Source organism: Gopherus flavomarginatus, chromosome 10 (assembly GCF_025201925.1).
Source record: "Gopherus flavomarginatus isolate rGopFla2 chromosome 10, rGopFla2.mat.asm, whole genome shotgun sequence".
Classification (NCBI taxonomy): Eukaryota; Metazoa; Chordata; order Testudines; family Testudinidae; genus Gopherus; species Gopherus flavomarginatus.
In genome coordinates this window covers 37358391-37373464 of record NC_066626.1, presented here as the reverse complement: position 1 = coordinate 37373464, position 15074 = coordinate 37358391, and the positions used below count along the sequence as shown (strand labels likewise).

Genomic DNA, 15074 nt, shown 5'->3' with positions numbered 1-15074 from the left:
ACCTTGGCAAGACACTTAGCCTCTCTTTGTTTTAGTTCCCCTCTGTAAAATGGAGACTAATTACTTCCCTATCTCACAGCATGTTGTGCAGATATACAGTCAAGACTGTGAAGTGCTTTGAGCTCTACTGATGCAGTGAGCTATATAAGAACCTGATGGTCCTGGTTCCCAGGATGGATTCCCACATCCTGTAAATATGGCCCATATTCTTTGTTCCTAAATGTGTGGCTTTACATTTGGCCATAATAAAACATATTTGTCTGCTTGCACCCAGCTTACCAAGAAACCCAAATCAGTCGGTATTCATCACCTGTCCTTTTCAGTATTTACCACTCTCCCAATCTTTGTGTCATCTGCAAACTTTATCAGTAGTAATTTAATTTTTTCTCTCCAGTTATTAATAAAAATATTAAATAGAGCAGGGCCAAAAACTGATCCCTGTGGAACATACCTTTTCAAAGACGATTCCCCGCTTACATTTTGAGACTTATCAGTTAGCCAGTCTTTAATCAATTCAATCTGATTTTCTATCATTCTAGTTTCTTAATCAAAATGTCTTGTGGTACCAAGTCAAATACCCTACAGATATCTATGTATATTAAATCAATAATGTTACCTTCCATCAACCAAATATCATTAAAAAGTCAGTTTGTCAAGATCTATTCTCTATAAACCCATGAGGATCGGCACTAATTATATTTTCTTCTTTTAATTCTTTATTAATTGAGTCCCATATCAGCTATTCCATTATCTTGTCCATTAATTTGCACAATCCCTTGCATATCAGACTTCAAGAGCAAAGTAGCAGTCATACAATCAGATTATAATTATAGACTTGGCCTCTAACTAACCTTGTTAGCAGCACTAAAGAAGTCATTGGCCTCTTGTAACAAGGTTTTCCTTTCCTCCATACGATGGCACAACTCTTCTTGCAACAGATTTATTTTCTGATTTGAAAGCTTCAGATGTTCCTTTTCTGCGTAGTCCTCTGAAAACAGAATTGTGAGTGCTTCTGCTTTTAATTTTTCCACAGTGGAATTCCATTCCTAGAAGGAAGAGTGCTGATTTAATTAACTCCATGTATATAAAATGATCCAAAGGAAAATGTTGCGTAGTAACATACTACAGTTATTGGCAAATACAATCATTTAATTTTATATGAGTGAAGGTTATAGCCAGCTAAAACAGAATTTCTCTCCAATGATTTCTCAGCAAAATGACAGCTTTAATGAATGAGTCTAGTGACAAAATTGTCAGAGGACAGTCCCACAAGCTAAAGAAGACTACAGCATGCCCCCTGGGAAAATTGTTCTGGATAAAATAAAAAGCAGCCCCAACCACACAGAAATCTGACTTTTTCCCCCCAGGTTTTGATAATTAATCCTTCTAATCACCACTCAGGGCCAGTTCAGATCACACTGGCATTGCAGGCTCTTTGGGGGCCTTATCCCGCCAAGACAAACTGAAATATTGCCACAATGCTCGCTGTTTGTGCTTCAGTGCCATATGGTAGGAGGCATATTAACTATTTTTGCTGAGAACTCTGTGATGAATGATCATTTGAGTCAGGATGCTGCCCCATTTATCATGGCCTGGAAGGGACACATCACAGGTTTCTCTCCAATGGCCTCCATCAACTATTGGCCCATTCCAACACCACAAACACACATGCCAGTTTTATTCTTTAAACATAAAACTTAGGCAAAACATCAAAACAAAGAAGCTCCTCCACCCCTCATGGGTTACAGATGTCACTGCACAACCTTCCTTTCAATTCCCCTGTTGCAGGGCCTGCTGCCAGAGCCTATCTGTCTCCTGTCACTCCTCTATGAACTGGGCCACTTGCTGAGTTTTATAATCACTTTGAGCCAGTGGTGAGCTGGAGCTGGTTCCTACAGGTTCCCAAGAACCGGTTGCGAAGATTAGACCTCTGTGGAGAACCGGTTGTTAAAGGGCTAGGGAGTGGGCAAAGAACTCCGGTTCGTGGGCCGGACCATCCTGTTGCTCCCAGGATTCTCAGATGGGGAGGCTGAGGCTCCCCGGGCCCTTCCCCTGCCTCCCCCCAGCTGCAGCGTGGCCAGCCACCAGCATCAGCTGGGCAGCTCAGCTGAGCTTTGGAGTCGTCCTGCTGCTTTGAGCTGCCGGCAAGGTAAAGGGAAGGGGACTGCAAGCTCTAGGGCTGCCAGGGAGGCAAGTGGGGCAATTTGCCCCAGGCCCTGCAGGGGCCCCCGGCCCCACAAGTATGTCTCCCCCTGCCCCGGCCCCTCCTCCGCTCCCCCCCTTAAATCAGAACTTTTTATAGGGAACCAGTTGTTAAGATTTTGACAGCTCATCACTGCTTTGAGCCCTTCTCCAGGTCTGCCTGAGAAGTAAACAGGGCTGGCAGGCCTCAGGCCATCCAAAGGGCAGGACATCCTGTTACAAGCCCTGTTCATCCACAGAGTTCAAAGCACTTTGCAAAGTGAAGTAAGCACTATCCCCATTTCACAGACAGGAAATCTTATTCTGAGGCACAGAGATGTTAAGTGCCTTTCCCAAAGGTGTCCAGCAAGTCCATAGCAGAGCCAGGAATAGATGTTTGTTTATAGACATTTCCATAGCACTCATTACTGTAGTATCAGAGCACTAGAATTGGGTTCTGACTAAACATTTTTCATTGGTGAATGCAGATGTATCAAAACCAAAACTGCTGAACCAATGTAAGTTTGTGTGTGGACACTGCCTATATGCAGAAGTTCCACTGATTTATTTACACTGGGCTGCCAGATCTACTACAGTTTAGAGCTAAACCAGCTTTCTATTTAAAGCTTGACTCTACTAAGTGCTATGACATCTGTGCAGTTACTTGGATTGCCTTGAAATGTAAATCAGTTTAAAAAACAATGTAGTTAAACCAGTGCAAACACATATCGACATCTTACATCTATTTAAAACTGGTTATTTTGGCCTACCTTGTGTTGTGAGATTACTGATGCACAATATACACCAGATTTAAAGCATTATAGGAATGCTCCCACAAGGTTTAAACTGATGCAACTTTCTTATATAAACAAGTCCTTCACTTACATTTTTCTACCTATGGTAAATTCCCTCATTTCCATCTGAATCCTAACTGACATTTTTAATTTTAAAAGGGGAATTTTGGTTTTCATATTCTTTGTAAATTGAAAGTAATATTTTATTTTAAAATGGGAAAAGGAAAAAAATGTCCCACCATTCTTGATTTCAAAGTACTTCCTGTTTCAGTACTACTGTTTTGTGGGTTTTTTGTTTGTTTTTGAATGGGCAATCGATAAAACAAACAAACAAACATTTATTTCATCTACTGTTATTCCTGTCAACATTTGACATTAGAAACCTGTTGTGTTATTCAAAACAAAATCAATATCTATTATTATGCTACAAACCCTCCTGCCTTAAATGGCATCTTTCCGCTACTTTTTCTGCAAATGAATTAAATACATTTTGAAACAAGCAAAGAGTTTTTCTGTTGCAGTTCCTCCTACTACAAGATGAAAGAAAGAAAGAAAGAAAGAAAGAAAGAAAGAAAGAAAGCAGTTTGTGTAGACTGACAGATATTTTAAAGTGAGATGTGAGAAAGGAAAATGGGATTTTCAGAAAATGCCATGATGCATACACATGGCACAATAATGGCATTTGGCTCTGTTTTTTTCAAGACGTGCTAAAAAATACTGGGAATTTGGCTCTCTTTCTAATGTGTCTTTTATTTTTTCGTGAAATAAGTGTTAGTGAAAGATGCTGTGTTGATAGGCTGGCAGAAATAATCTGATAATTTACAGAACAGTTATAATATAAGCAGCCTTAGCATAAGCTTCTTCACATTATCCCATTCCATTGCCTTAAACCTGTCCTTAAGGTACCATCAGTAGGGATGGGAAGATTAGCCTACATACTTCCATTCATTCCTTGATCTCTTTTCTGAGGATGTCCATTTTTGTGGCAATGGTTTTGTGATAGAAACTTGTTTAAAGAGAGATCAGCAGCTAATTTCACACAGGCCGTTGAATGGTGATGAAGGTAGTAACTTTCATTCACTACTGATCTGGGCTGGATTTGGACCAGCAACCAAGTGAAAGACTTCCTTCAATTCCCTGAAGTATCCAGTCACCTTGTTACTTGTTTATAGAATGTCAAGCCTACTTAAAATAGATCGGTGTTGATAAATGCAAGGTAATTCACACTGAAAGGAGTAATCTGAATTGCTCGTACACCTTACTGGATTCTAAATTAACTGGAACAACTTGGGAAACAGACCTGGGGATCATTGTGGACAGCTCAATAATGCTCAGTATGCAGCTGCAGCCAAAGCAGCAAACAAAATGTTCAGAGGCATAAAGAACAGGATGGAAAATATGAATGAAATTTTATCATGTCACTGAATGCACTCTCTTCAAATACTATATTTTGTTCTGCTCACTCTATATCAATAAAAGCAAAGGGGGTTCAGAGATGGGTAACAAAAATAATTAGAAAAATATGAGGGGAAAATCCAGATGAAGAGAGAATGAAAAGATTGGGACAGTTTCGTTTACAGAAGAGACTAATACGACGGGACACAACAAGTATATATAAAATAATCAATGGTAGAGAGGAAGCAAATTGGGTTCTCCTATTTACACTCTCTCAAGAACAAGGTGACATTCAATGATAAATGAAATAATTTTACTTGGACAATTAGCTTGTGGTTCGCACTGCCACAATTGAGACCAAGAGTTTAGTGGGATTCAAAAAAAGACCACACATTTATATGGATACAGAGTTACAAGGGATTGGGGGGAAAACACATTTGTAAGAGATATGCGCTCTCATGCTTCACCAGCCTCTAATTTAGGGGATTAGGAAGAATCTCCTCTCTGGATAGGTTATCCCATTTCTACCCACGTTAGGGTTTCTTGCAAATTCCTCTGAAGCCACAGTAATGGCCTCAGAGACAGGACTGGACTTGCTTGAGCCAATATGTCAATTCCCATGTTCTTATATAACCGAAGTCCAGACGATACCTCTACGCGGAAGAACCCATGTGGGGGACAGGAGAATTTGTAAAAAGAAACTTGCAGTGTGTGCAACAACCTCTGCAAGTGGGGTGAGTGTTGTCTTCCCTTCCTCTACATAAGAATCAGAAAGCTCAGCCTTAAGAAACTCAGGAAATCTGCTGAAGACATGGGGTCATCTGCAGAGTGACCATGTATCTCTGCATAGAAGCTGGGGACCAATGTCACCTAGTCATAGTACACTCCTCCACAGCCTGGAGTTGACCCACTGAAAAGTTCATATAACCAAAGGTTGGATTAGTTTTACAGCACAATGGCTGCTATTTTCTGAAGTGGGGAGGAAGACAAGGCATGTACATTACAACTGGTTGAAAATTTTCCAACAGAACATCTTGCTGTTGGAAAATGCAAGTTTGCTGACAGAAACATGTTGATTTTTGACATTTTATTTAGAACAAAATTCCCCCTCCCCTCACCCCCAGCATTAGATAATGTCAAAACCTTCTGTTCAGACATTTCCAGAACAGAGCATTTTTATTTTCTGTTTCCAAAATTGGAATTAAATATTTTGATCAATTCCAAATACATTTTTTCCTCAGAATTTCATTTTGCAGGAAATTTTGAAATGTTTACTTTCATTTTGTTCTGGAACAGAAAAAAATTTCAAACTCAGGAATGTCTCACTTAACAGAAAATCTGATTCCTGCTTTGCTGAAACATACATGCACCCTCTCCACAGGTCTCCGCAGTCCTGTAAACTTGGCCCCACAGCACGAGCTATAAGGGACAGTATGCCCAAAGGGCTGTCCTCCTATCCATACAAGAACCCTCAGAGCACAGTCTGGTCCTAGGTTGTGAGGGTCCAGTTTGCCCTACAGGAGGACCGCACACAAGCAGCCCTGGTCCATTCTGAGCATATTATTTTTAAAAATATCCATTCTGTACCCTAGAAAATATGGCTGTTTTCTGAATATTCATGTCCCTTTTCCATTTACATGTGCCATCAGGGAATTGCTTAAAATTGTACATTCCCCCCACCTTCCCAGAAATAGTGAGACATACCATGCAAATGGTGAAAATCTTTGGACCCTAGAATTGGATCTTTCCAAGTCCCCAGAGAAAAAGAAAAGAGACTAATATCTGGGGACAAAATACAACAATCCATTCAGTTTGCCTGTGATTGATATAAAATTGTATTGAAAAATCTATTACTTGCTTTTTTTTAAAAAAGCTCTGTACAGGAAGCAATAACCTTTAGTATGTATATTTTACCAGTTAAGGGACCACTGAAATATATTCTCTAAAGTAAGACTTTTCTTTTATAAAATCCTGTCTTTGTCCCTCTAACTTCTGCTTGGCAAAAATGAGGATTTCAAGACTGACTACATTCTACTGTTCTGTATACATTTCCTTTTTTATTTAAAGGAATTGTTTTTGTTTTACAAAACAGAAGGCACAGTCCCCGTGCAGATAGAGGGCACAGACCCTTACATACATTGCACTCTAATGGGTCTACTTGTATGAATAAATGCTGCAGGATTGGCTCTATAGAGCCACTCCTGTGAGATACTTAATTCCATCAGCTCCCATCAGCTGCACTGGAATTTGCAGGTACTGGCTGCATTTTATGATGAGATCCAACATGAGCTTTCATTTATATTTCAACATTTTAATACCGGAATAGACAGTGCGAATTAATTTAGAAAAAAAACAATGAAATACATTCCTATGAAACTAGGGTCCATTAACAGGGCCTACCCTAGTGGCATTAGTACAGATAAAGTGACAAGAAAGTTCAGCAGCAGATGTTTTTGCTGACTTTGTAATGGAAGAAATAGTTAGGTCTCAAAATAAAAACAAAATATTACCTTTGCAAGAACTTATATGTTCCTAATGCAACAGCATGGACTCTGCTTATGATTAGCTCAGATATGATAAACTCTACTTACAGAGAGGTGCAATGAATGTTCTAAATTGTTTCAGTGCATTGTGATGAGTAAGTTACAACTCCAGCTAGTGAGGCTCTGATTATAAGGAAATGACTCCACTTACAGGGAAATGACTGCCCTGTAGCAGGCTTCCACTATAATAAAATTCATAAATTTGCCTTCATTGTAGGTTGCCCAATATTCACCTTCTAGATGATTTTTAGGCAAAAGGTTGGTTTATTTGAAGAATCACATTAAATGTGTGCCTCTTTTGCACCTAAAACGGTTTATACTTAAATCTTTCCAATCAACCTGAAAATGGCAATTTATTGCAATAATTAAATATTTTAAAAGAATTTCATGGATTTTACATCCCTGGATACTTTCTAAAGACATTAAATGTAGCTATATCCATTTGATATTCTATATGATTTTGTGATGACCAGGTGCCAGCTCATGCCAAGGTCCCCATCTCTCAGTTGAACACTGACAAATACATGGCTGGAATCAGTCTAGCTCATCTCTGTGTTAGTATTGTTAAAATACGTATTAGAATTATAAAAATGTGTTTAGTGCTTAGACGTCACTAAATCGTTGTGAGTTGCTGCATGCATTAATCTCACTTATAACAACATATGTATCCCATATTGTAAGGTAATATTTGAGCAGTTGTATTGTGAGCCTCTGTGAGTGTGTAAATCACCAGACAGAAGAGAGACATTATTTAATGTGAAGGGAGGATCTTCAATAGAGCAACATAAGAACAGCCATACTGGATCAGACCAATGATCCATTTAGCTCAGTATCCTGTCTTCCGACAGTGGCCAATGCCCGGTTCCCCAGAGGGAATGAACAGAACAGGTAATCATCAAGTGATCCATGTGTTATGCCTGTCCCAAAAGGGAAGGTCCACTGATACTAGATAGATTACAACTGACCTGGGGTAACTGCCTCGTCATTTGGGACTTGGAGTAACCAGAAGACTGCTGTGATTCTCGGTGTAAGGGATTATCTATCACAAAGACTCACTCACCTGGGTGGTGAGATAGATCAGAGTACTCAAGGGGACTGTCTGTGACTCCAGGTTAAGGCTGTTACAGTGTCTGAGGAGTTCACACTTGATATTTGGTTGATGAAATAGAACTCACAATCCATTTGGGGTTTGTACCCTGGTTCCTACCAGTCTGCCCTGAGGTTGTTACTTATGGTTTTGAGTCACTATAGGCAGCATTACAGATCTCTATAAAAAATTCACTCCGTTTTCTTTACAGTCCCTACAGTGAGTTTCTGAAGCATTTATATACTACTTTTAGTATACAATTCTATAATTTTCTTTTTTATAAGGAAAGGTTTATCAAGGGCATGGAAACTCAATGGAGAAAATCCTTGTCAGTTCTGGCTGTTCTTCAGCCTTCTAAGCGTTAATGCTATAACAGTCTGTCACTTGGCAATAAAATATTTCTGTTACTTGTCTCCACCAGAAAGAACACAAAGCCTGCCATTATCTTGACTTTTCAGTTTGACAGAGATATGTGAATATCTCTGACCCAATAAAGACACATGGCACTGTATGTACCTGTGCTCAGTGTGTCTCCACAGGTCATGCCATTATTCTCATTTTTCCTCTCACAGTAGTAGCCTTTTAAACTGTAGCTTTCACTCTTCCATTTGGAAAGGAAAGTGCACTCCTTCTGGATCCCTTGATTGATTTTGTTCTTTTAAGAGGATTAGAGCTGATAGACAAGAAAGTGAAATTATTTTCTTATTTTTAAAATAAAAGCCTCAAACTTTTTCTTCACAAAATGCTGTGGGTTTTCAAAAACTTCTCACGTAATTGCCTGAAGTAAGTAGATACACCTACTGCTTCAGCTGAAGGAAAACATAAAAATTCCTGTTACTCCTAAGGCCATGTCTACCCGTACAGCACTGCAGCTGTACCAACGCAGCTGCGCCACTGCCGTGTGTCTGGCGAAGACGCTGTACGCTGGAGTGGGCAAACTACGGCCTGTGGGCTGCATCTGGTCCCTCAGACCTTTTAACCAGCTCCCCAGGAGTGGGGTCAGCAGCTTGTCCCACTCTGGCGATCCAGCCGGGGAACAGGGTTGGGGGCTTGCCCTGCTGTGGCTGGGGAGCAGAGTCAGGGGCTTGCCCTGCTGCGGTGCTCCTGCCGGGGATCGGGCCTGGAGGCTTGCCCCGTTCTGCCCACCTGATGCTCCCACATGTTCAGATGGGACCTGCGTGAGGGCACACATGTTATTGCGGCTGCACAATCCAAATACCAAATGTGCCTCACACGCCATCAGAGCTTGGAACGTGCAAGCCCACATGCCTGCTACTTGTTCTCTTAGGGGACTCTGCTGTTTTACTAGTGTTAATTTTCCATTGTTGAGGATAAAACAAAGACTAGCTGGCCAGGAAGTGCCAGTTACATTGTTCACATTAATCAAAGAGAGCATGGAAAGGAGGTAACTTTGGTTTAATTATTGTAATACTTTGTTATGACGGTATATTTATAATAGTAAGTAAGGTTTAATGTTTATTTCCACTAAAATGTATCTTTATTAAATAAAGTTTATTTGAATATCTCTGAATTGTTAATTTCATGAGCATTCCTGGCCCGCCATACGATTTCCATACCCAGATGTGGCCCTCAGGCCAAAAAGTTTGCCCGCCCCTGCTCTACGCCAACGGGAGAGAATTCTCCTGTCAGTATAATAAACCCACCTCTGTGAATGGCAGAAGCTATGTCGGCTGGAGAAGCTCTCGCACCTACATAGTGCTGTGTACACTACTGCTTGTATTGGTAATTTATGTTGCTCAAAGGAGGTGGTTTATTCACACCTCTGAATGACAAATTTTGCTAACATAAGCTGTAGTGTACTACTGAGAGGCAAATTAACTGTTTTGTTTTAAACCTTGGCTTCTTACAACCCTAAAACCCCAAACAAACATGGATCCTGGAACAATCTGACATGAGAATAAGAAATCTTTGCAAAAAATGAATGAGACATAGGTTTGTGACATTACAGGTAATAACTAAAGTTCAAACTGATTAAATATGTATTTGTCAGGCTACGTGGTGAAGTAATCCCTTCTACAGTACCCTGTAGTACACGTAAGGCCAAATTTTCAAATCAGTGAGTGCCTTTCTAATGCCCAGTTTGTGCCTGTAAAATTTCTTCCTGTAACATTGCACCTGTAATTAAATTCTAGGCACCAACCTAAATAACTGAATCTGCCACTGCCAGGTTACAGGTGCAAGTCAGACAGGGGCACAGATACTTTCAATGGTGCCCACAACAGACTTTTGGGATGAAAAATTTCATGCCCAGATTACACGGGTGCAAACTGCTTGATAGACACTACGAGACCAAAAGTCAGTGAACCAAAACTGATATATCAGAAACTAGGTGTAATTGGTGGACAAAATAATCAGGGAATTAGCTATTCCACCCATTACTCCCTTTTGGGGTCCTTAAAGAAAGAGTTTTGGGGGAAAATTGGCTACTGAAACAAGAGTCACCATAATGGCTGTTACCCACACCATCTCCTGGGATCATGGGCCTTCATCGTTCTGATCCTGCGAGATGTCCTGACCAGACTGGGCTAGAGAAAGGGATCTAGATGACATCACCACCTCTATGAGCTTTGGCTGAATTCCAAACACAACCAAGGTTTTAGATTTTTCTCTCTTTCCTCTCGCTTTCCCCCACCGTATGTGGCCTTTTCCTTCCCCACCTTATTTCTGCTGTTTCCCATCCCTCTCCTTTTGTCTAATAAGAGTCTGGGTTAGCCAGAAAAAATTGTGTATTTTGCTCTTATCAACCTGCCATTAGAAAGAGGCAACAAAATGCAATGCCCTAAAGAAGCTCAGTGCTGATACTAGTGTTACAACTGTCAGGGCTTGTCTACACTTACTGGGGATCAACGAGCAGCGATTGATGCATTGGCAGTCAATTTAGCAGGTTTAGTGAAGAACCACTAACTCAACAGCAGATCGTTCTCCTGTCGACTCCTGTATTCCACCATATCGAGAAGAGCCGGGGGAGTCAATGGGAGAGTGTCTCTTGTCGACATTGTTTAGTGTGGACCCCATGGTAAGGAGATCTAAGCTAGTCGCTATTCATGTAACTCAAATTGTGTAGCTTAGATCAAATTTCCCCTGTAGTGTAGACAAGGCCTCAGAGTGGCTGATAAGACCATATGCTATGTCTGTTTTTCCAGCAGAGAGGTTGCAAGTGAGCGCCAGAGTCCAAAGCTTCATTTTCTCTCTTTGCTGTTCTTTTCTCTCCCAGTCAGTGTATGTGGCTGGGTTTTTTTGTCTTCTAGAAAATGGGAACAGACTTCAACAACAACAGTAACAATGACAGCTCCAACTCAACTAACTTCTCTTTTCCCCAAAAGGACAGTTAGTACCATCTTTAATATCCTCTAAGAGACTGTCAAATTGTCCTTCTAAAAACCCTCTCCAGCTAAAGAGAATGGGAACCAGGGAGGTTGTAAAAATGAAAACCTTACTTAACTGTTTTTCCTCCTCCTCTGTATCTTTAATAAAAGACTAATATGATGTTTAATGGTGTGTTTGCCATGGCACTAATCAGGCTGAGGTCTATGTATATCGAGTCCTGAACCTTGTTTAACACTGTTTAATGTTGGACAGTGAGACAGAATACATCCCTGTATTCACACCCTACACACTAGTGTAATAATCTTTGTACAAAGTACATTTTGTAAGGTACCATCTGAAAACTCTGATCTGCAGCTCAGTATTATCATGGCAAAATGTGTGTGGCAACACTGTATGTGAAGTTATGTTTCCCCTCTGTGGCATTAACAACGCATGTTCCAACCCCACAGTCCTGCCCAGCTGTGCAAATAGGCCGGTACGCTCAGGTACACTGTACCAGCAAGCTATTTATAGCTGGTACAGTGTCCCAGAAAGACACAGGAGCAGCCCCACTGGAGGAGAGGGTTGGGGGGCAGGGTTGGAGGTTCTGATCTTTCCCTGCTAGGAGGGACAGTAGGGAAAGGATCACAATGCCAGCAGTTCTTCCGATGGTTATACTGCCCCCAGCTTCACCCCCCAAGTCCTGTCTCCAACGAGGCTACTGCTGTAGTACGAGGAAGGACAGAGATGTAGCTCCATGCCTGGAGGGGCAGTGCTGGGAGTTCTGCTCCTTTTCCCACTGCTGCCCCTCCAAGCAGGGAAAGGAGCAGAACACTGGCAGCTCCTCCGGTGGCTGTACCGCCTGCCCCCAGCCTCGCCCCACCAGCTGTGTCTCCAGTGCAGCAGCAGGAGGACAGAGCCCCCATCCTCTGGGGAATATGGGATGGATGTGGGGTGGGGATTGGGAGAGCTTGGGGGTCCCGGGTTGGGTGTTGAGGAGTCATGTGGGAAGGTCACGTGCCCGCCCTTAGCTGGTGGCTATCCCACCTACCAGTAAGACATGGATTTTACTTGCACCATTGGCCCTGCCCAAACAGAAGTTGGCAAATAGGTCTGTCCTAATCAAAGGACTCTGTGCTTCCCTTAATTTGCATTTAAGCAATGAACAGAGTCACCAAGCAGGAAGGGAAGACAAAAAGTTCAAACAGGTGAAAAAATTCAGCCGGGAATATCCTTCCACATAGACTCTTGATCCCCTGGATCTTAGCTGGAAATGTTTTTCAAGAGGGAGGACAAACTAGAAAGGAGAGAGAAATACTCCAAGGCACCCCTCTCTCTCCCTTTCCCTGCCCATTGCATTTACTGCACCTGAGGAAACTAAGGCAGCAGCCACTGGATGCTCTGGGGGAGGTGCCCCGACCTAAAGAGTTTGGTCAGTGTAAGACTCCTGAACACATATGGTTAGAAAACTTTTTGCTTTGAATCGAATGTTTGTTACGTTAGGCACTAGTAAGCATTTTACTTTTATTTTCTTGTAACCATTTTTTACTTTTATGGCTCATTACTTGTACTCACTTAAAAGCTCCCTCTTTGTTGTTAATAAACTTCATTTATTGCTTTATCTAATCCAGTGTGTTCATCCTGAAGTGTCAGAGTAATTCCATCTGGGGTAACGAGTTATGTGCATGTTATTCTCTTAAAGGAATAATGGCCTCAGTATATTTGTACTGTGTAAGAGAGGGCTGGGCAGTACAGGACATATGTTTCTGGGCTGTGTTGGTTACACTGGTGATCATCTTGCAGTATAACCAAAGCTGGTAAGAGCCAAAGCATGGCTGACAGGCTGCAACACAGAGAGAGACATAGCTGGGAGTGACTTGCATGCTGGTGGCTACTTGTGAGCAGCCCAGACTGGTGGCTACAGCAGCAAGGCATTCTAAAGGGCACCCCGGGTTACAGGGGAGGGGTGACACAGCTACTCATTAGTCTGGATTGTACCCTGGTATGTCATAGACAGTGACACAGTCTTGTCAACACCTTTGACTCTTTGGGCCTGTAAATATCTTCTAAATACAACTATGCTAGAGGTTGGTAAGAGTGTTTTTTTAGGAGCGAATGAACTCTACATCACTCTTGCAGTGCTCCAGGATGGGACTACACATGGTACTACTATATATAAATCATACTTGCATAGCTGGGGAGCTGAAAACTCTTCCAAGAAGTAAGATGTCTACCACTAGAGCCAAAGGAGAAGTACTGATGTGCTTATTTTCAATACGTACCGTTATCTTCTCTGTAGGCCCACACAACACCACATGTATAAAGACCCCAACTCTGCAAATACTTACTAGATAGCCCATGAGTAACTCTCTCTTCCCCACTCATTGTAGGGGACACTTTAAAGGGGCAATGCTCCTTTTCTTCCAGCTAGCTGGACAAAGATCCGCTGTATGGAAGGATGCAGCGAGCACATTTTATTATCAAGTTGATGGAATGCTATGATTTTTTCCAGGAAGGTAACTAAGACAGTTATTGTTATTGGTGCCTTTCAAGGGCTATTCAGACATTCTCCAGTTAACTGCAAGGCTACAGAAAGTACACTTATCTGGGTCTGATGTAACATCTCCCTTACAGTATTTCTCAAACATTAACTGAAAGGATCTTCTCACACTTTCCTCATATTATCTGACAGGAACTGGCATTTATGACAGTTCATATACCGAATTCAGAATGTCGTTTCTATCACTTCAGAAGTTAATGCAGAACACTGACCATTTTTTTATTAGAACACAGTTGGACACTAAAGAGAGTTCCAGAGGGGGAAGTAATTCTAACTATAGTTATAATGATTCCAGAGAAATTCAATTTTCCCCCCTATTACTAATGAGACTGCTTCCAATTTACATGCTGCAAAAACTGATGCTGGCTTTTAATTGGTTAGAACATTAAAGAATCAGACACATAAAACAAACCGTTCATTAAAAGAAAGTAGAAGAATTTTGAAAAATTAATATAGTTGTTTTACTATTTGGAAACAGACAACAACTGCTTTGAGATTTTTCAGCTTCAGATATCATCTTTTTGTTTAAATCCGATGATATGCAAAGGTGCCTTCATCTTATATAGTATTTTATAGTTTCTTGGTTCATCTAGTAATCATCCCAGACAATGTGAGCTTGATTTACTAAAGCAATACTTTATATGGGTGTTTTTCAATTTCATTACATATCACTGGTAAAGCAGTCATGATATATAATGAATGTTCAGTTCAAGCAACAGACAGGTCAGAGACTAGGAAAAGAATGGCATGTAGCAATAATTTTATCAGTTTGAAAACAACCCAGGTAAATCCAAAATACAAAGTGCTCAGCAAAGACCTGAATGTGGGGTAGGCACATTTTTTACATTGTTTCTAAGCATGTGCTCCCAGCTGGAATTTACAACAATACAAGGTTCAATTCTGCCATTCAAAAAAGCAAACTAATCTCCGTTTGAGCATCTTGTAGCAGGCTGTGCTGCAAAATAATGCTCCTCGGGGACACTGCCATCCTCTCAAAAAGTGCCTTAGGCTGGATAGTTGTAGCACTTGAAAGCGTTGATATACATTAATAGTCTCTCAATGTGACTGTAGACTTAGTTCTTTTAGAGAAAAATGTTTGTTCTACAGAAAGCAGTGTGAAATGTTAGTGTTCTGTTTTTCCACTACTCTGTTTCTTGGCTCAATGCTATTCAATATCTATATCAATG

At 41.1% G+C, this 15074-nt stretch overlaps 1 protein-coding gene across 6 annotated transcripts in view; it reads right to left on the bottom strand.

The window, feature by feature from the left end:
- Positions 1-15074, bottom strand: part of CCDC141 (coiled-coil domain containing 141) — a 144008-nt gene that overhangs the window by 71974 nt on the left and 56960 nt on the right. For all 6 annotated transcript variants that reach the window (XM_050968968.1, XM_050968971.1, XM_050968967.1 and 3 more), the window contains exon 8: positions 852-1046. In XM_050968968.1, the coding sequence (XP_050824925.1) occupies positions 852-1046 (195 nt within the window). The remainder of the gene's footprint in view (positions 1-851; positions 1047-15074) is intronic.